Below are 18,207 nucleotides of genomic sequence, written 5' to 3'. Positions count from 1 at the left end.
TTAACCGACTTATACATAATGTGTGAAAATCAATGTGTGTACTAACTTGGATTTGTTCTTTTTTTCTAAAGATTGTTATCGATGCTGCTTCGCACATAATGACCTCGAATCAGCTGTTTACAATCGCACGCTACATGGAGCATCGCGGCTATGCTGATCGCGCGTATAAACTCTCAATGTTGGCGATGAAGAATGTGCATTTGGCATACAATCAAGACACTCATCCGGCCATCAATGATATTCATTGGGCGTGCGCTCTGTCTCATTCGATGGGCAAAGCTGAATTGGCGAATATGATACCATTGGTCATCAAAAATGTACAGTGTGCGACGGTACTATCGGACATTCTACGCAGATGCTGTGCACCATCCATTGGCCTTTCACATTACAACACACACCATCGAGGTAAATTACTCGTTAGGCATTTTTACCACGGTCAGCGTGCCGCGCACAATTTACGCAGAAATTGGAATTTAATTGAATCGGTTTGTGTTGTACGAATTTTTCCAGGTAATATGCGAACATGCCAGAAACTGAGCTACGATCGGGCTCCGTTGCGTCAGCTGCTCGAAGCTGCTGTCACAGCCTATGTCAATACCACACATTCCAGGTATTTGTTTTTATTCATTCGATATGTTTGTTGTTGTTGTCGCCATTTAAAAGAAAAACAGCATGACCCTTGATTTCGCTGAAATTGCGTGCTAAACTGGGATAATTTTTACTTCAACAACGATATTAAAAATAATAATTTTAAACAAAATGTTCAATCACATTTTAACTGTTTTATCTTCTCTCTCTCTCTCCCGTAGATTATCGCACATTTCGCCACGGCATTACGGTGATTTCATCGACTTTTTGAGTAAGGCGCGTGACACATTCATTTTGGCTCGTGATGGTCCAGCCCATTTTTCGCGATTGATCGAAAATATAACGGTTGCATACAAGGGAAAGAAAAAATTGGTTCGACAAGTGCGGCAAAGATTTCAATTTGTCTAATTTGATTTCAATTTGTCTAATTGAAAACGATCGGACCCAACCTAGGGGCAGCGCATTTTTTGATCACTTGAACTGGATTTTGAGAGAAGATCGGCAAAAGAAACGAAACAATGAGTTTGCATTTACAACTAAGAGATATTTAAAACAAATGAACTGTTTTTTTAAGGTTCGTTTGCGCCCAAGAAACAGAAAAAACAAACAAACACAAAAGCAACAAAACAAGACGAATGAATACATTTTGCAAGCAATGAATTATTTAGATGAATTACATTTCGTGTGCGTGTGCAATTAAATAATGATAAATTTCTTCGCAACAAAAACGAAACATTCATTGCTTCATTGTTTTTTTTTTCTCGCAAATTTTGAATTTCACTCTTGACTAGGGACTTTGAACATTATGAGCCAATGTTGAACACACACATGTGTGCTTATTATTTGTTTTATTTTTTTTTATTGCTTTGATTCGTTTTTGTTTTGTTTCATTTTGATTTTTTTTTTTTGAATGTATCTATTCAAATAGATCAAATAATGACTGACACAGAGATAAAAAAAAACCATACTGATAATCGAAATGGAAATAGAGAGCAGAAAAAAAATGTATAACCAAAACTATAGCCATATAAAATGCCTCAAACAATTTTTTTTTCTCTCGATGATAAGCAGCAAACTCGACACACACAATTAGGGGTGTGTATGTGTGCGCTTAGGATATTAATCAATAATTTAATCATCAACACAAGTAAATTAAATGCTGAACATTCAACAACCAATAAAGAGAGTTCCTGCAATTAAACATGACTAATTTAGAAAATGAATTGCGATAAATCGCATGAGAAGTGGGAGAGAAAGAGAGGAAGAGGGTGTGTAAGAGGAAAGCAAACGATAGAATATATATTCAAATTACTCAAATAAACACTTGCCTCATGTAATTTAGAAATCGATTGACATTTTGTTATTTATCATTTTTCACAAGCACCAGCCAGTGAATTTGATTGAATTCGATGAATCTTCTGTTTTTTTTTTTAATAATTCTAAACATTTTTGTTAGTTAACACAAAACAAATTCAGTTGAAAATTGTGAGTTAGACTTTATTTTATTTAGTAATTTTTTATGATTTAGAAACAAGAAACGATGGCAACGCAAGAGATTCATTAATGTGCGAAATTTTATGTAATTATGTAATGTTTTTTTTATTTGAATTTGTTTTCCGAGACGATGCGCTAAAAAAAAAAAAACAATGTAAATATTAATAGGAAAATATTTTGGTCTTGGAATTTTCTTGACAAAAATCAAAAATACAATGAAAAAATGCCGGTGGCATTTAAAACAAAACGAGAAAAAAAACACATTTTGTACTTGAATCGATAAAATTTGAAGAAAAGAAAAACATATTCGTGAAATCATCACACATACACAATTTTCTAAGCACAGCAACCCATTTTACTGGCCGAAGTTGAATGCTTTTGAGTTCGATTTTTTTTCTTCAATTTTTCAAATTGTTTTTATTTCAATGCAATTGCTTATTTTTACCCATCAATGATGACTGATCTCGTTTAAAGAAACATTTTGCAATTCTTTGGATTCATTTTTTTTTGTTTGTTTCACATTAGGACGATTACGTTTAGCGTGATGACTGCAAGAGAATAAATATGATGCTGAATAAATTGAATAAAAAGAAAGAAGAAGGAAGAGAAAAAAAAACAATAAACTACTGCCAAATAACCATAAATGCTTAAAATACGAGTACTGAAAAACACATTATGCTAACGTTAAGAAATTACAAAAAGTTACTACGACGACAACAACAAATAAACACATTTCACGTGAATGCGGCGAAAAGGGGTGAATTTTGCTGAACAAAAAAAAACCAATCAAAAGAACCATCAAAAATGCAGCAAATTATCTAACCGTCAGTCAGTGCCTGAAAATTCGCTATCAAATAAATGAAAAAAAAATTAGACCTTTGGTTTGCTCATATCAAACCAACCATAGGCATTTATGCGATTGAAATTCACATTCAACGTGTTCAACGTTGAAATCAACAAAAAATAAGTGAGAAAAAAAACCAATCGAGGTGAATGAAAAATTTCAATCGCAAATTGGGATACATTATAATTTTAACTAAAATTTCATTTGTTTTCGATGTGAATATTTATTTTGAGCTTCGGGCACTGCCGTCAGCTTAAACACACCATAGCCAAAACAAAGAAAAATTTTTATGAAAACCAAGCCGAAAGAGAAATGTTAAATATCAGAATGATGATATGAATAACAATACATTGTGCCAGTATTTTCTATAAATGATAGATTTATTATACATTCAAATGGGCTGGAAGACATGGTGTTTGAGTAGAGAAAAGCGATTTTGAAACGAGTGAGATTCCCGTTGAATCGGTTACATTTAGCTTCTTTTTTTCCCTTTGCATTGGTCAATTTTCCGAAATCATTTCATAATATTGCATTTGTCGTGGATTTGGCTGAGAGCGCAGACCTCAAAACATTTTCTTCATTTCCATCATTAAATTTCTCTATATTCAACAAACAATTTGTCTGCTTGCAACATTGAACATTTCGTTGAAATGCAAAATCGCAAGAGAAAAAACTAATAAAACAAAAACAATTACAATGCTTAGACTGCACTAAACTAGGTTTTAAGTGACAAATTATTTGCTAAGTTCATACAAAAATCATACAACAACAAGAAGGCTATGCAAACATATGTTCGGTTGACATTTTTGTATAAGAATGATATGATAAAAACCGAAAAAAGTTGCAAAACGAAAGAAGAAAAAAAAAACAAATTGAAATGAAGCCATTGGCACGGCTGTCCGTTGCCGCTAAACTATGATTGATGATTATGGAATCGATATGAATGCGAATAAAAACGGAAGAAAAATTGTATGATTAAATTCTTAGATAACTACGTCATCTCAGGATGTAAATATACCTAAACGATAAAGTATGAAATGAAGAATAAGAAACTAATAACAACAACAGCAAGCGTAAGCAAAATACAAGCAAAAACAAACATAACTACTAATTCTAATATGATAATGAGACATTGCTACCGGTAAATTATTGATTATTGATTTAAATTTTAATGAGTAATTAAATTTATTTAGACAAAAAGCAAATAAAACAAAAAGAAAAGTGAATAATAAAATGAACACATCAAATATTGCAATTCGATTTTTCGTTTCATTTCCACTGTGTCTGTATGTTTTTTTTCCAATCTAGTGTCAATAGTGTCATCGATGATCATAAATCAGCGCATATTTCGAATGAATTCCCTATGCAATTTGATTGATATTCGATTGAATCCACCATAGAATCGTCCACCACGAATCCAACCATTCCAAAAATGTATATTGAATACCGGCTTATGTGTATGTAGCCAGTTGCCATCCGACCACCCAATACGAATCGATGTGAAACAAAAATGTGACAATGTCAAGAAATCGGTGAAATGATAGTACCTACACGACAACATCCAGTTAATAGCTACCGCTTGTCTAGTTTAGGATGAAAATTGCGAAAAAGAAGTGTTCCAGAAATGTCAATTCAAAATCAGTTCTTTTCTACTGCCGCAAATGAAATACACACAATTTTCTCTGCGAAACCAATTACAGAATTGAGTTTGTGACGGTTTTTCAGTCTTTTGTAGAAAGACAAACACCGCCTTTTTCTCTCTCTCTCCAGCAAAAATACCGAAACAAATAAATTGAAATTCATCGATTTTGGGTTGAAATGTGAGCTGTCAGCAATAAACCGAATGGATTCGGCAAATTTTTACCGACTCACTTATGCCAGCAAATGAAACAAATTCGAATGTTGCTCGAAATTTGAAACGATCGAAATTACGTTTGATTTGAAATAAGTGTTCCGCGGGCGCGCTCAGCTCAATGACAAGAGATATATTTTTTCTTGAGAGAGAGAATATTTGTACAATTTTACATATCATATCGAGATTCCAACTTTGGCTTACATTCTGAGTGAAGCATAGAAAGTACATCAAGAAGATACGTTTTTAAATTGGTATTTTATTCATTGGATTGAACTTTTTTCCAAAAAAATCTTTATCCTTATTTTTAATCCAAAACTTTGTTGAAGTACAAACAAGAAATCCAGCCATTGGATAGGTTATCATAGTCCAGGTTTGGATTTCGATGAAACTGAATTTTGGTCCCGTCTTCCATTTCACCCATTGGCTGACAGTCTGAGTAATACCAGCATCCATCAGGTGATTGAACTTCCAAGCGAACTTCATACATTCTTTGTGGCTTAATCAGAATCAGCTGCGGCAAGATCACTACCAGCTCAGCCACCTTAGAGTCAAACAATGATGTGTATTCAAAAAGAACTTTTGGCAATACAGTTGATTCAAATGCGAGGTCCTTGCGCTCGGTGATAGTTACTTCGATCTTTGTTCCAATTAGTTTAGATAAATGGCCTTTGGCAAATGTAGTTCGAATCTTCCCCAACAGCACATGGTTATTCGATGAAAAAGAGGTTATTTCTGAAGTTTTTATGTACTTTTTCGACCCTCCATGTTTAGTTTTCCGCCAACATTGTAAAACATCTGAAGCATCCCATGTGTAGCATCGAGGGTTTCGATTGAAAATTTTCGGTTTGTGTTCCTTCAACAATAATGTAAGTGTTATATCTTCGAACTCTTCCGATGTGAACAATTCTTTCAGCGACACGTAACGTTTGAAAAATTCATCGTTTGTCATTGCACCAAATCGAATCAACTTCAAACAGTCGCCGAGTTGAGTTCGTAAATTTACTGCTTGCGCTGCATCCAAATCGTTTTTTTCGCATGCATGTTTGGCCCACGTCAAACAGGCATCGAATACGTTGACTTCTGCGCAGATCAAGCTCAGCTCCAGAATTCGCTTTAGAGTACTTTTGTCGCAGCGTTTAAATGAATCGCTGGCAAAAACTTCCTTCGGCGACTTGACGATTTGGTCCTCACAGAACTCGATCATTTCTTCATTTTTGAGATTCACAGCCAACTGATAACTCCAGCACATGTTATCCGGTGTCAATTGGGTTTTTAAAATTGTAGCACATGCGTTGACATGTTCGAGGACATCGTATTTGTCGGCCAAACGAACAACGATCTCCATATTTTCCATAGTAAGAGTCACCTCACTCATATAGAACAACCGGAGAAATTCCTTGAATCCATCGGCATCCGCATCAGTAATGGCAACGTCACCTTTCTCTGTCAGCGATCCATAGAACATTTTATGAAACACCGGGCTGAGAGCAGCCAATACACCTTTGTTCGCTGGAACTTTTTCAATTTCGTCATTGACTTTGAATTCGAAATGAACGTTGGCCAATTGTTCGTTGAGATACATCTTTGCAATCGCATCGGACAAAGCGCTACTTTTCAACACGTTTGCCATTTTAACAGTATACCAAATCGAATGTATCGAAAGTATGGAAATTGTTTGATATTTAATTTGCAAGCAAAAACTGAAACTTTGAATACGGTTTTAATGTTTTCAGAGTGAATGTTGAATACGGAACTTGGAAAATCTGCTATGTTGACTTGAGACGTTGACAAGTAGCGAATGGATTTGACACACTCATGCAAAAGAAGCGCAAAGCCACAGCGTTCAGTGTATTCGTTTTTGCTCCAAAAAATAGTGTAGTGGTAAACACAATATCGTTGACACAACGGAGGAGAAACATCGACACACAAAGCGATACAAGTGTGTGAAGTGTGGACGATATTGATGATGGCATCAAATGAACGATAAAAAAAACTGATCCGGTAACTGTGTGTGCGTATTTTGGTTTTGCATCTCACTTCGTTTCGAATAACAAATGGTCACTGTTCATGTCTGTGTGATGAACCGAGCGATACGACAAGCGGCACACACATAACCGCTGTTCTAGAGTCACAATGTTATGCTTGCACAAAGCCAATGTCCATATTAACCTATGCTAATTTGTTGTGTGTTGGTGTAAATTTGTTGCTTATCCACACAATACACACTCGTATTGAATTTCGGTTCTATCCTTTAGCGATCCAATGAAATTCAACTAATATTGAATGTAGCAAAATCATGGAAACATATTTATTAATAAATAATGATTAAAACGGTCCACATTCCGATCGAATATAAACAACAAAAAGCGCTCATGAAAATAATCTCATTCGAGTGTTTGTGTTGAGTCCATTCTTTAGTTTATTTGAACACAATTCAAGTATTGCATTAAAGGCAGCACCACAAGCATAAAATGAGCTGCTAAGGCAACACAATCTCACCCGGTTTATTCATAATTTACGCGCGGTTTTCTGCTGACAACATGTCAAACGAGAATAAATGCAAAGCAACTGTCAAAACTGCTACACACATCAAATCACAATCTGATTATGCATTCGCTCATTCTCATTCCCATTGGAAACGCATCGTGACTGATTCAGTGTGTGAGTAGCCAGTGTGATCAACGACACAATTTTGTGTGTTAATAATAAGCGTTCTGTATCAAGAAGCCGAAAGAGTTTTTTTTAACGTACATTTCATTACATTTGCGAGTTTTGTGATAGAAAAACCTCGCCATGGATATGAACGACGCGATAAAATTGGAAAATCCAATCAAGATTGACAGTTCATTATTGGAGAAACCGATAATGTTCACATTGGATCGAAATCAATTGGTCAACAATGTCGACGATAATTTGATTGAAGACGATGATATGAACGAGGAGGCAAAGCCAAAAGCAACACCATGGCTGGAAAGTTTCGACGAGCTGAAAACGACAATGGTGAAAATTCCGGAGTACAACATTTACAAGCGCACAATCTTCGAAGGAAACGGCGATGCGATGGGCCGACGAAAATGCCGCATTCAATGGTCGTACAGTATGTTCATGGAGAGAGAGGAGAATTCGTACGATTCAAGTTGCGGCGTCAAAACCAATTTGTATGACGAATTGTTTCCCGGAATTTGGTATGCCCTTGAAACGATGTGCAAAGGTGAAGAATCGCATTTCATCATCAGCTACACATTGATGTTTGGTGAGTTCGGCCACGACGCCGGCAATGTTAAAATCAAGCCGAAAGCAGACATTTTATTGGTGGCAAAATTGGTGAATTTCCGTGAGATTGGCTCCGAAAATGCTTGCGATGAATTGAGCGGTGATGAGCTGCGGAAATTTGGATTGGTCAAAGAGAAAGTGATGGAAATGCAAAAGAAAGTTAGCGATTTGTGCCGCAAACGAGAATTTGAACGTGCCATTCGGGTGAATTTGCAGATCTTACAGCGCCTGCAATTTTGTGACATTGAAAATGGTGACGAGCTCAAGGAAAAGAATCAGATTTTCGCCGATGTATACGAGAAACTCATCGATTATTACATCAAAATCGAAAACTACAAAGAAGCCTTTGAAAATGTGACACGTCTGCGTCAAATTTCGGATGTTGATAGGAATGTCAATGTTCTGGTGAACGAAGCGATCGCACGCAGTAAAGTAGATGATGATTACAACCGATCGATTGTTTTGCTGCGTAGGGCACAACAGCTTGATCCACACAATGAAAGCGTGAACAGCACACTCAATGACATTCAAAAGGCGCGTGACAAGTACAAAAACGAGATGAAGGGCTTTTTGCAACGTGCATTCCAGTTGAAACCACAGCCACAAGTGAACAAGGCACAAGGTAAAGGCGATCACGGCAGTGTGAATGGAATCATGGATTCATTCGCGAAACTTGACATCGGTACAAGTGCACCACTCGTCGGATACACTGCCCAAGAACTGAAAATGGTCGAAGAAGCCGTCGAGAACGACGCATCGTACGAGCTTCAGATGAATAGCGGCAGCGACGGTCAGCGTAAATATTTCATCAAGAAATTAGCTTAATGAGGAAAATGCAGATTAGTCGATTCGATGATTTTGCTCTAGCTAACTCATGTTTAAACTCCTTTAGAGTTTATCATCATTTTTCAAATTTTATTTTGTTCTTCGAATATAAAGAAAAAAAAATCGAATTTCTTTGATTTTCGAAATATCTCTGTGCTAGCGCAGCCTTTGATAAAATCATTCCTTTTGAATTACCATAGATTCAAACATCTCCCATATTACCGAAGATTTTTTGTTAGTTACTTAAGAAAATCTTATATCAATTCTCAGCAGGAAAAATAAGTCAATTATCAATTTAAAACCAACAAAATTCCGTACATTTTGAAATGATAGAAACGAAAACACACCAACAAAACCAAATTACCAGCGGTTTAAATCATAATTTAGTGAAATATTTCAAGAATTTTTTCAAAAAAATAATCATCTTAGAAAATAAGATAAATCCATGTATAACTCATTCTTTGCTGAAAATATCAAAATCAAATGATATAAATAAAATTCAACTTATTATCGAATAGAAAATTTCGAGTGAAGTTTTCTTGATCATTTGGCGCTTGGATTCTGATCGAATCATTGATATTGAAGAAAAAATGTACAGCAGCAAAGGTATATTCATTCATTTCCATGCAATTTGTGAGACGCTCTCAAACATAAATTCTGTGATCGGCTTGCGTGAACTGGATTCATTGTGGAATTGTTTCTTTCAGTTCCAATAAAACAAATCGAGGAGATATAATAAACGCCAGTAGTCTAAACGTCTGATTCAGATGCTGAATTACAGAAATCATCTTTGAACGATATGAAAAATGTTATTAATTCCATTGGAGTTAGCAAGTGGTATGTATCCATTTTTTGGCTTTGAATCGATATTTCCCATCTGAAAATCAAATTTTTTTTCTAAAGAATTTTAAAGACTGGTCCAAAAAGAAATGATGAAAAACCTTCTTTTCGAATTGCAATGAACATGAACTTAATTGCCAAGAAATTAAAAAAAAAAATTGGTTTGAATTGAAACAACTCGTCCGTCGCAAAGTCAATGTTTTCAATTCATGCAAATATGCATTCAATTCAACGCATTTTTTGACGCAATTCATTCTTATTCTTATCATCATGAAATTATCAAATTGCGTGCATCAAGTACAATCATCTATTGCATTGTAGGAAAATTGAACAGTTTGTTCGAGCAAACAAATTGACTGAACAAAATATTGCCTTATGCGATTTTTGTGTCGATATTTCCATATTTTGTGCTCTATTTGAATAATAAATGTTGAATGTATTTCCAATAATAAGCATCGCGTTAGGCATTCTGTGTGTAAGCAATGTGCACGTAAGTTGAAATCATATTGCAAGTGCATTATTCACCACAAAGAAGATATGGGCGTCTCCATCGGTAGATCGCCACTGATAGAGCGCATAAAGCTTTTGAGCAACACTTCAACTGGTTTGCATAAAGAGTAAAAGTTTTCCGGATATTGAAATGAATTGTATGGAACGGCAGACCACAGTGTATATCACTTAAATTAGTTAAATTTTGGAAAAACAAGAATGAGAAAGCGCTAAATTCAAGAGGCGCGGTTGAAACTAATTAAACAGAATCCATAAACCTCAAAATTGAAACTGATAAACAATAAGAAGATTTTAAGAAAACCGAGTTTTTCATCGCAAGAATTGAATTTTCTATATTTACTCGTTCAAAATATCAGCTCAACTCATCAAAAATGCAACTAAAGGTATGAAAATTACGATGTGAATACTGTTTGGCGATGAAAAACCACAAGAACGGAACGTTTATAGCGCTTAAATCACGATTGCAGATTCGCATGGTGCAACATGTAAAATGGTGTGTGTATCTGATTTTAGAATCAGGCATCCAAATATAGTACACGTCTTCATGCATAAATTCATCAGCGCATCATTTGTGCGCTCCCAGATCTCTACGTCAATCGGAAATACATTTGGCCCAAGGCTAAATTCCGGAAAGCCAAAAGAAGCAACAGATAAACGCGCACGCATATCGAATGCAATTTTAAAGTGAAAAAAACGAAGAATATATCAATATGTGTGCATGTGTTTTGATGCAACCAAAAGAGGAAGAGTTGCAAATGCGCAACAAGATGCGCATTCTTCGTCCAAGTTCCTTCTCAGTCCGAGTGAGTGAAAACGAAAAAAAGGGGCAAAAACAATTTATGTTTTAATAATAAGTTGCAGTAAAAGCGAATTTTAAAATGTGGAAGCGTTGGTGTATCGGTGCACAATGGCCAATGAATGCATAAAAAGCGCATGTCGATGAAGCGCATTGTACAGCGTGTGAGAGCGAGAGAAACGGACGGAACGAAGGAAACAGCGATACGAAATGGAAGTGAAGAGAAACAGCCGAGAATATAGCATCGTGACGAATGATTTGATTTCTCCTTTGTCCCTGGCACATTGTTAATTTATTTTCCGTATTTACTTGCCACAATTATTACATATTTGGCTCTTTATCTGCAAATTCCTTGCTTGTTGGCTAATTTTAGCGTATATTGTTTTGGTTGCGTTTCGCATCATCATCGTTGCCGTCGTGTTTATATGAGCAACGCATTCGAGCCAGCCAGCCAGCCTGCGAACGATCGAAAAGGAACAAGTGAATAAGTAAACGAGAACATAAGCCAATATAAGTGGAAATGCATGTTTGGCTTAGACGAAAACAAGACATCGACCTGTTTGCTGCGTGGCAATAGTACAAATGTAAAATTAAATGCATAAATTGGCTAACGCACCAGAATAACAACGATCGCCACAACAAGAAGAGAAAAAAATCAGGCACGCACACCGAACATTTGTTTCACTTTATTCTTCTTCGCATATTACAATATTATTCTTTTTATTCATGTTCTCGTGACAGACACCGATCTGTTTGCAGTCGAACTGTATAATGCACTTTTGCTTTGTATGTAATTCAGAGACCAAGTAAAAAATGCATAAAGATTGGCGATTATCAATAAAACCAATTCCGAAACCATTTCGTCGGTATTAAAATGGGAGATTTTTCTTAGGTTTTATACGAACTTCGTAAACGGTCCTTTTCTGGGGATTTATTCAGATTATAAGGCGTTAAACTGATACCACTTGAACTGATTCTACGCTTGAGATTAGAATTGAATTATCTATCAAGATTTACACTTCCAAGAAAATTAATAACTTTCATATTTTTAATCCGAAAATATGATGATTATCTTTCGGGAATTGTGTGGTGCTGCCGTCATACAGGTGCATGGTCGACTTATAGATATTTTTTGAGTACAATTTTGATAACAAGAAAATATAATGGGTACCTGTACATAGGTGACAAATTAGGGGAAACATTTGTTAACACCTTAATTTTGCATATATAGGATATATTATATACCTTGACTATATTTGAATTTTACCATTAGATGATTTTGAGAGCTCCATGCGATCACAACACACAATTGCCAAGTTGAACAAATCTAGTGCCAAACTGAAAAGAAAATAATTGTCAATTTTAAAAAAGGAGAATCATCAATTCATTGCGATCTTTATTCAGATCAAGTTAGTGAAGATACAAGTTATTGTTCCAACGATGGCCACCAACGCACCTTACTTAAAAATTATCGAACAACCAGCTGGGAAATCGTGTCGCTTTCGTTATGAGAGCGAAGGTCGGCACAGTGGCTCAATTTTTGGTGTAAATTCAACCAAAGACAAACAAACCTATCCAACCATCGAAGTTGGTAATGTCACCGGAAAGATTGGTATACGCATAACTTGCGTTACGAACAATGATAATGGCACACCGAAGTACGTTCGATTTATATTTCCTTGAGAAAATCCATATTTATTTTTGACAAATGTCATTAACAATTTCTACCTTCAAATTCAATCATTTCAGGCAGCACCCACACAAGTTAACAACGAAAGAAGTGTTAGAAAGCGGAGCAGTTTTACTGAAACACAATGTCACGCAAAGGAAAAAGATTGAAGTTAAGGACGTCGGAATTGTGTTTGTTAAAAAGCAACGTATTCATGACTCATTAAAACAACGGAAGAGTATGAATATCGATCCAACGAAAGGTGAGAACCGTTTATGTAATTTATCTTAAAAGCCTTTGGATGCGGTTGCGGCCAGTGTTTGGTTTCAAAGAATTGTATCATAGAGAAAACTGAAACGCTGAGACTAAAATCATATCCTTATGAAAGTTCTGTTTGAAACCATTGCACGAAAAAGAGAATCGTGACCTTCAGAGGCTCGTACAGGATTCAGTTTGCAATAAGATCACCTATTTTTAATTTTGACTGGAATTTTTTTTTAGAATTACTTTCAAAAGATTTGTCGAATAATTCATTTTTTCAAATGCAAATTTAAAACAAATTCTTCATTCTTCGACGTTTTATTAGGTGGTTGGGATTACATTGAAAGACCGCATCTCTTCGATTTACACTGTGTGCGCATGTGTTTCGAAGCCTTTCTTTACACTAGTAACGGAAATGCAACGGAGCAAGTCAGCTGTATACCGATCGGGTATGTCCTTTCAGATCCAATTATGGATAAAAAATCCAATGGTTCATTGAAAATCATAGAAATGAATCAAACATCGTCCGTATCGGGTGGTGAAAGGATATTTATCTTCTGCGACAAAGTAAAACGTGAAGATATCTCCGTTTTATTCTATGAAGAAAATGCCGATCGGCAAATCATCTGGAAAGAAGAGATTAACTACAAAAACTCCGAATCATTGCGGGTTCACCATCAATATGGAATTGCACTTCGAACACCAAGCTACAATGAGCACGACATTCAAGAGCCACGCAAAGTGTTTGTTCAGCTGATTCGACCATCGGATAGTGAAGTCAGCGAACCAATCCCGTTTACATACCTACCCAATGCACATAGTATGTATCAGTTCAGTATCTTATCTTCGTTGAATGTCGAATTCTTCTTATTCTAACGATATTTCTTTGTTCTTGCTCTTTTTCCATTGAAAGGTATTCAATTACAGCGCAAAAAGCAAACAAAAGTAAATGAATCTGTGAAAAAATCACTGAGTTCGAGGGGAGTACCATTGAAAAAAGCGGAAAAGCCAAAATTTATACCAAACATTCTGGACGAAAATATTTTGCCCAAAGCGAATAGGACTAACTCGATGGAACGACCATTAAATCCACCGAAACTTATCAATTTGGGTAAGATTGCCAAATTCAATCAAATTTAACTTTTGTTCATAATCTGAAACAAATTTCTCTGAAAGAAAAAAAAATGTTTATACCGAAATTTTAATATTTTCATTCTACCATTTTCAGGTGAAGACGACAAAGAGAATGGTCACATGAACAATCAAGCACAAAATGGGTACCAAACATCGATTCAACCGCACTATCAACACCAAATGACCAACACAAACTCATATGATGTACAATACAATTTTCCATGTGGCACATACTCCAATTCAAACTATCCATCGTACTATTATACGCCATATGCCCAGCATCAGAATGCCAATGGCTTTTTTGGTGAGCCATCGATTGCACAAGCATCATGCAATCCACAGCCGATATTACAACCAACTATGTCTCAACAGCCGTCTCAATCAAATGGCCAACAGCACGACGGATACATGAATCGAGTGATGAATCCAATTGAAAACCATTCCACAAATTCGGCCATAAATTGCATACCATTCACCTACAACAATGATAATAGCATGGATTCTAATAAAACCGTCGAAAATTTTGCCACCAATGCCCCCACAATAAACGATAATGCCGAAGAAAAAGATACAAATTATTCCGATTTGGTACATGGCACAGATACATCCGAGCTGATCAAATTGTGTTTGAACGAAGACAGTAATGTGAGCGACATCGATGGCATTGGAATGAGTTTTGATAGCATTAAACTATAATGCCAAAGATTTCGACATGATAAAAAAAACATATCAAATTAGCAATAAATGAGAAAGAAACCGGTTGAAATGTGTAGCTTCGATTTATTCCATAGAACATTTTCATCCAACAATATTATTATTTCGATTTGTTTTCACATCTCAAATTAACGAATTAACAAATACCCAATGGATGTACTTCGGTATCATTATATATAACATATTCTAATGTCATATCAAACAGAATATGAGCCAAAAGATACCATTCATTAAATAAACAGGATTAACTGAAATATCGAGAAAAAAAAAGTTGTTAGTTTACGTAAATAAAATAGCGTTATCTAAGACCAGTCAAAAGGGGATGTCCTCGGTAAGCTTGCATTTCCAATCGATTGTTTATAGAAAAGACTTGTTGCGAATTTCTTTCCGGAATTTGAGATTTTTCGAAAAATGAATTGCCATTTGACGATTAATGATGCCAATGATGTGGACGTTAACACATAGTTTTTGACTGAAACCAATAAAAGTGAATATAAAAGAAGTCAATATTGCAGTTTTTTGTTGTTGTTAATTTATGGTATTAAAAATAGTCACTTGAAGAACGGCTCAACAAGTGAAAGAATTCAAAGTTCCAAAGCGGGTGAGATGATTATAATGACAATGAGGCGTATTTTACCTGAACACCATCGTGCTAGTTGCAGACATTGTTCGGATGAAATGCAACAGAATCACATGCATCTTTAGCATGCTAAATGATATACCTAAGTTAGATTTTGGTATCGGAGGAAAGATTTCAACAAAGAAAGGAAAAATTACTCATAAACCATAAGAATAAAAGGAGATTGAAAATTACAATATGTGTAAAACCAAACCGCTGTTTTTAGTTACGGTACTTATATAATCTACGTGGAAAAGATCACGAAAGATCATAATCGTGAGCATTGAAAGTATTGACTTTAACTGGCTCATTGAATTATTCCATTGAAATTGATTTGAATTCTATTTTTTCCTATAAAAAGCTTGAATGTTCGATAAGGATTCAAAAATCAAACATCGTAGAGAAAAAAAAACGCAAATATATTTAGAAGGACAAGATGTGTATGAAAAAGTTATGGCTAACGATGTGATCATGTCATTTTCTTAGAACCATTTCGTCGGTAGCAAAACAGTAGATTTTTCAATGCTTTTATTAGCGATCTTTTTATGGGGAGATTTAAAGTATTAAATTGGTACCACTTGAACGGATTGTGCACCTGTGATACGAATTGCAAGAAAGTGAAGATGATAAGAGCCGAGAAAATCTATTGTTTAATCCTTCGAAAAGCGTCGTCCATTACTGCTAAACTGCCGCAATGTTTTTGGGTAAAAACCCAAAAATTAAAACATTTCGGCAACGGTAGGTAGCAAATTGCATTTGTATTTCGGAGGACAACAAAAATGTTTTGCATATATACCTCTGCTATTCGATTAACATCGTTAGTTGATTTGAAAAGCTTCAGGAGATCACAACGAGATTGCTGAGAAAATCTATACTATAAGACACACAAGAAGTAAGTGCCAAGACAAAAGAGAAGAATAATCAATTCATTGTGATTTTTATTCAAATCAAATAAGTGAAGATACATGTTATTGTTCCAACAATGGCCACCAATGCACCTTACTTGAAAATCGTCGAACAACCAACTGGGAAATCGTACCGCTTTCGTTATGAAAGCGAAGGTCGAAACAGTGGCTCAATTTTTGGTGTAAATTCAACCAAAGACAAACAAACCTATCCAACCATTGAACTTGGCAATGTCACCGGAAAGATTGGTATACGCATAACTTGCGTTACGAACAGTGATAACGGCACACCGAAGTACGTTCGATTCATATTTCCTTTATTTTTGACAAATGTTTTTAACAATTTCTACCTTTAAATTCAATCATTTCAGGCAGCATCCGCACAAGTTGTCAATAAAAATGAAAAATAAACTAAGTGGAGAAGTATTGCTAAAATATAACGTCACACAGAAGGAAACGATCAAAATTAGAGATGTCGGAGTTGTGTTTGTCAAAAAATGTCGTATTCAAGAGTCGTTGATGCTTCGAATGAATGCGAATATCGATCCAACGGGAGGTGAGAAACTTAAAAAAAAAAATTTCCCTAACAAACATACAGGGTTTAAATAATGCTCAAAAAATTCTTCTTTTTTTTTAAATGCAAATTCAGAACAAATTCTTCATTTTTTAACGTTTCATTAGGTGGCTGGGATTACATTGAGAGACCGCATCTCTTTGAATTACACTGTGTGCGCTTGTGTTTCGAAGCGTTTCTTTACAATGGAGCTGACACCGATGAAGACAATGTTGTACCAATCGGTTATGTGCTTTCAGACCCAATTATGGATAAAAGGTACACTGGTTCGTTAAAAATCGTCGAAATGAGCTCAACCAGATCATCCGCTTCTGGTGGTGAAAAAATGATAATACTGTGTAGCAAAGTGAAGCTCGAGGATATATCGGTGTTATTCTATGAGAAAGATGCCGATGGAAAAGTCATTTGGAAAGAAGAAATCAACCATAAAACGTCCGAATTTATGAAGCTTCATTATCAGTTGGCGATTACATTAAGAACGCCAAAGTACCGTGATCTGAATATCGAAGGAGCGCGTAAGGTATTTGTTCAACTTATGCGGCCATCGGATAATGAATACAGTGAACCACAATCATTTGCATTCGTAGCAAATGCACAAAGTATGTATAATTTCGATGAAGACTGTGGACAAAAGTCAAAACGTAAGAAACCAAATGGAATTATGCCGGAAAATAATCAACATGCACACCACAATCAAATCAATACAATTGTAAGCCCACCGAAAATAAAGAATGACCATCATCACGTAGTGACCAATGACAATCAACCGAATGTCACAATGGCTGAAAATGAAAGGGGATCGAAACCAGCAGCCAACAAATCGCCTAATAATCGTTCAGTGTATGAAATTCACATTTCGAAGTGTGAGAATACGGTTACATCCACAGACATCACCGAACATATTACGGAGCACACAAAAGCTACCCTCGATCTGTTTGAGGTCGAGCAACTGAAAAGCTCAAATATTACGGATCCACACGTCTGTTTCAAGATATCAACTTGCAGTAAACAAATTTATGATGAGATAATGAATGAGGATTTATGGGCGCCTAGATTTTGTGCGCGTGAATTCCGGCTGAGCGATCAAACTAAGGCAAGCAATGAAAAACACTCAATTCGTTCGATTTTAAATGAATCATATGGCGAACAACCACACTGGAAACGATGTATCATTAATAAGTATTCGATGGATTTTTATTGCCACAGCAAACTGAATTTTGAGACAGAAAATGTCATTTGTTAATAAAAAAAAAAATTGTTGATGAAAATAACAGAACAATTTTGTTTTTATTCAATCAAATTGCAT

General features: G+C 35.5%; 5 protein-coding genes across 10 annotated transcripts in view; 4 read left to right on the top strand and 1 right to left on the bottom strand.

The window, feature by feature from the left end:
- LOC129577449 (uncharacterized) overlaps positions 1-4,181 on the top strand; it is a 56,678-nt gene extending 52,497 nt beyond the window's left edge. For all 6 annotated transcript variants that reach the window (XM_055464476.1, XM_055464478.1, XM_055464477.1 and 3 more), the window contains exons 13-15: positions 72-405; positions 511-610; positions 810-4,181. In XM_055464476.1, coding sequence (XP_055320451.1) covers positions 72-405; positions 511-610; positions 810-996 — 621 coding nt within the window. In that variant the 3' untranslated portion in view covers positions 997-4,181. The remainder of the gene's footprint in view (positions 1-71; positions 406-510; positions 611-809) is intronic.
- Positions 4,182-5,021: 840 nt separating this feature from the next.
- Positions 5,022-6,696, bottom strand: LOC129577448 (BTB/POZ domain-containing protein 6-B-like). Its single transcript, XM_055464472.1, has one exon. It carries the CDS (start codon positions 6,409-6,411, stop codon positions 5,086-5,088), a length of 1,326 nt encoding a protein of 441 aa, XP_055320447.1. The 5' UTR covers positions 6,412-6,696; the 3' UTR covers positions 5,022-5,085.
- Positions 6,697-7,237: 541 nt separating this feature from the next.
- Positions 7,238-9,401, top strand: LOC129577134 (inactive peptidyl-prolyl cis-trans isomerase shutdown-like). Its single transcript, XM_055463620.1, has one exon. The coding sequence runs from the start codon at positions 7,575-7,577 to the stop codon at positions 8,877-8,879; it is 1,305 nt and encodes a 434-aa protein (XP_055319595.1). The 5' UTR covers positions 7,238-7,574; the 3' UTR covers positions 8,880-9,401.
- Positions 9,402-12,465: 3,064 nt separating this feature from the next.
- On the top strand, positions 12,466-14,785 carry LOC129577111 (dorsal-related immunity factor Dif-like). Its single transcript, XM_055463573.1, has 5 exons — positions 12,466-12,683; positions 12,775-12,956; positions 13,281-13,775; positions 13,869-14,066; positions 14,184-14,785. The coding sequence occupies exons 1-5, from the start codon at positions 12,466-12,468 to the stop codon at positions 14,783-14,785; spliced, it is 1,695 nt and encodes a 564-aa protein (XP_055319548.1).
- A 1,619-nt stretch (positions 14,786-16,404) lies between these two features.
- Positions 16,405-18,144, top strand: LOC129577110 (dorsal-related immunity factor Dif-like). Its single transcript, XM_055463572.1, has 3 exons — positions 16,405-16,622; positions 16,699-16,883; positions 17,009-18,144. The coding sequence occupies exons 1-3, from the start codon at positions 16,405-16,407 to the stop codon at positions 18,142-18,144; spliced, it is 1,539 nt and encodes a 512-aa protein (XP_055319547.1).
- The last annotated feature ends 63 nt before the right edge of the window (positions 18,145-18,207 follow it).

This window comes from Sitodiplosis mosellana, unplaced genomic scaffold (genome assembly GCF_009176505.1).
Source record: "Sitodiplosis mosellana isolate CC-2019 unplaced genomic scaffold, AAFC_SMos_1.0 Smas_scaffold_6197, whole genome shotgun sequence".
Classification (NCBI taxonomy): domain Eukaryota; kingdom Metazoa; phylum Arthropoda; class Insecta; order Diptera; family Cecidomyiidae; genus Sitodiplosis; species Sitodiplosis mosellana.
The sequence above is the reverse complement of the archived record's forward strand: the minus strand, read 5'-3'. Positions and strand labels throughout refer to the sequence as shown.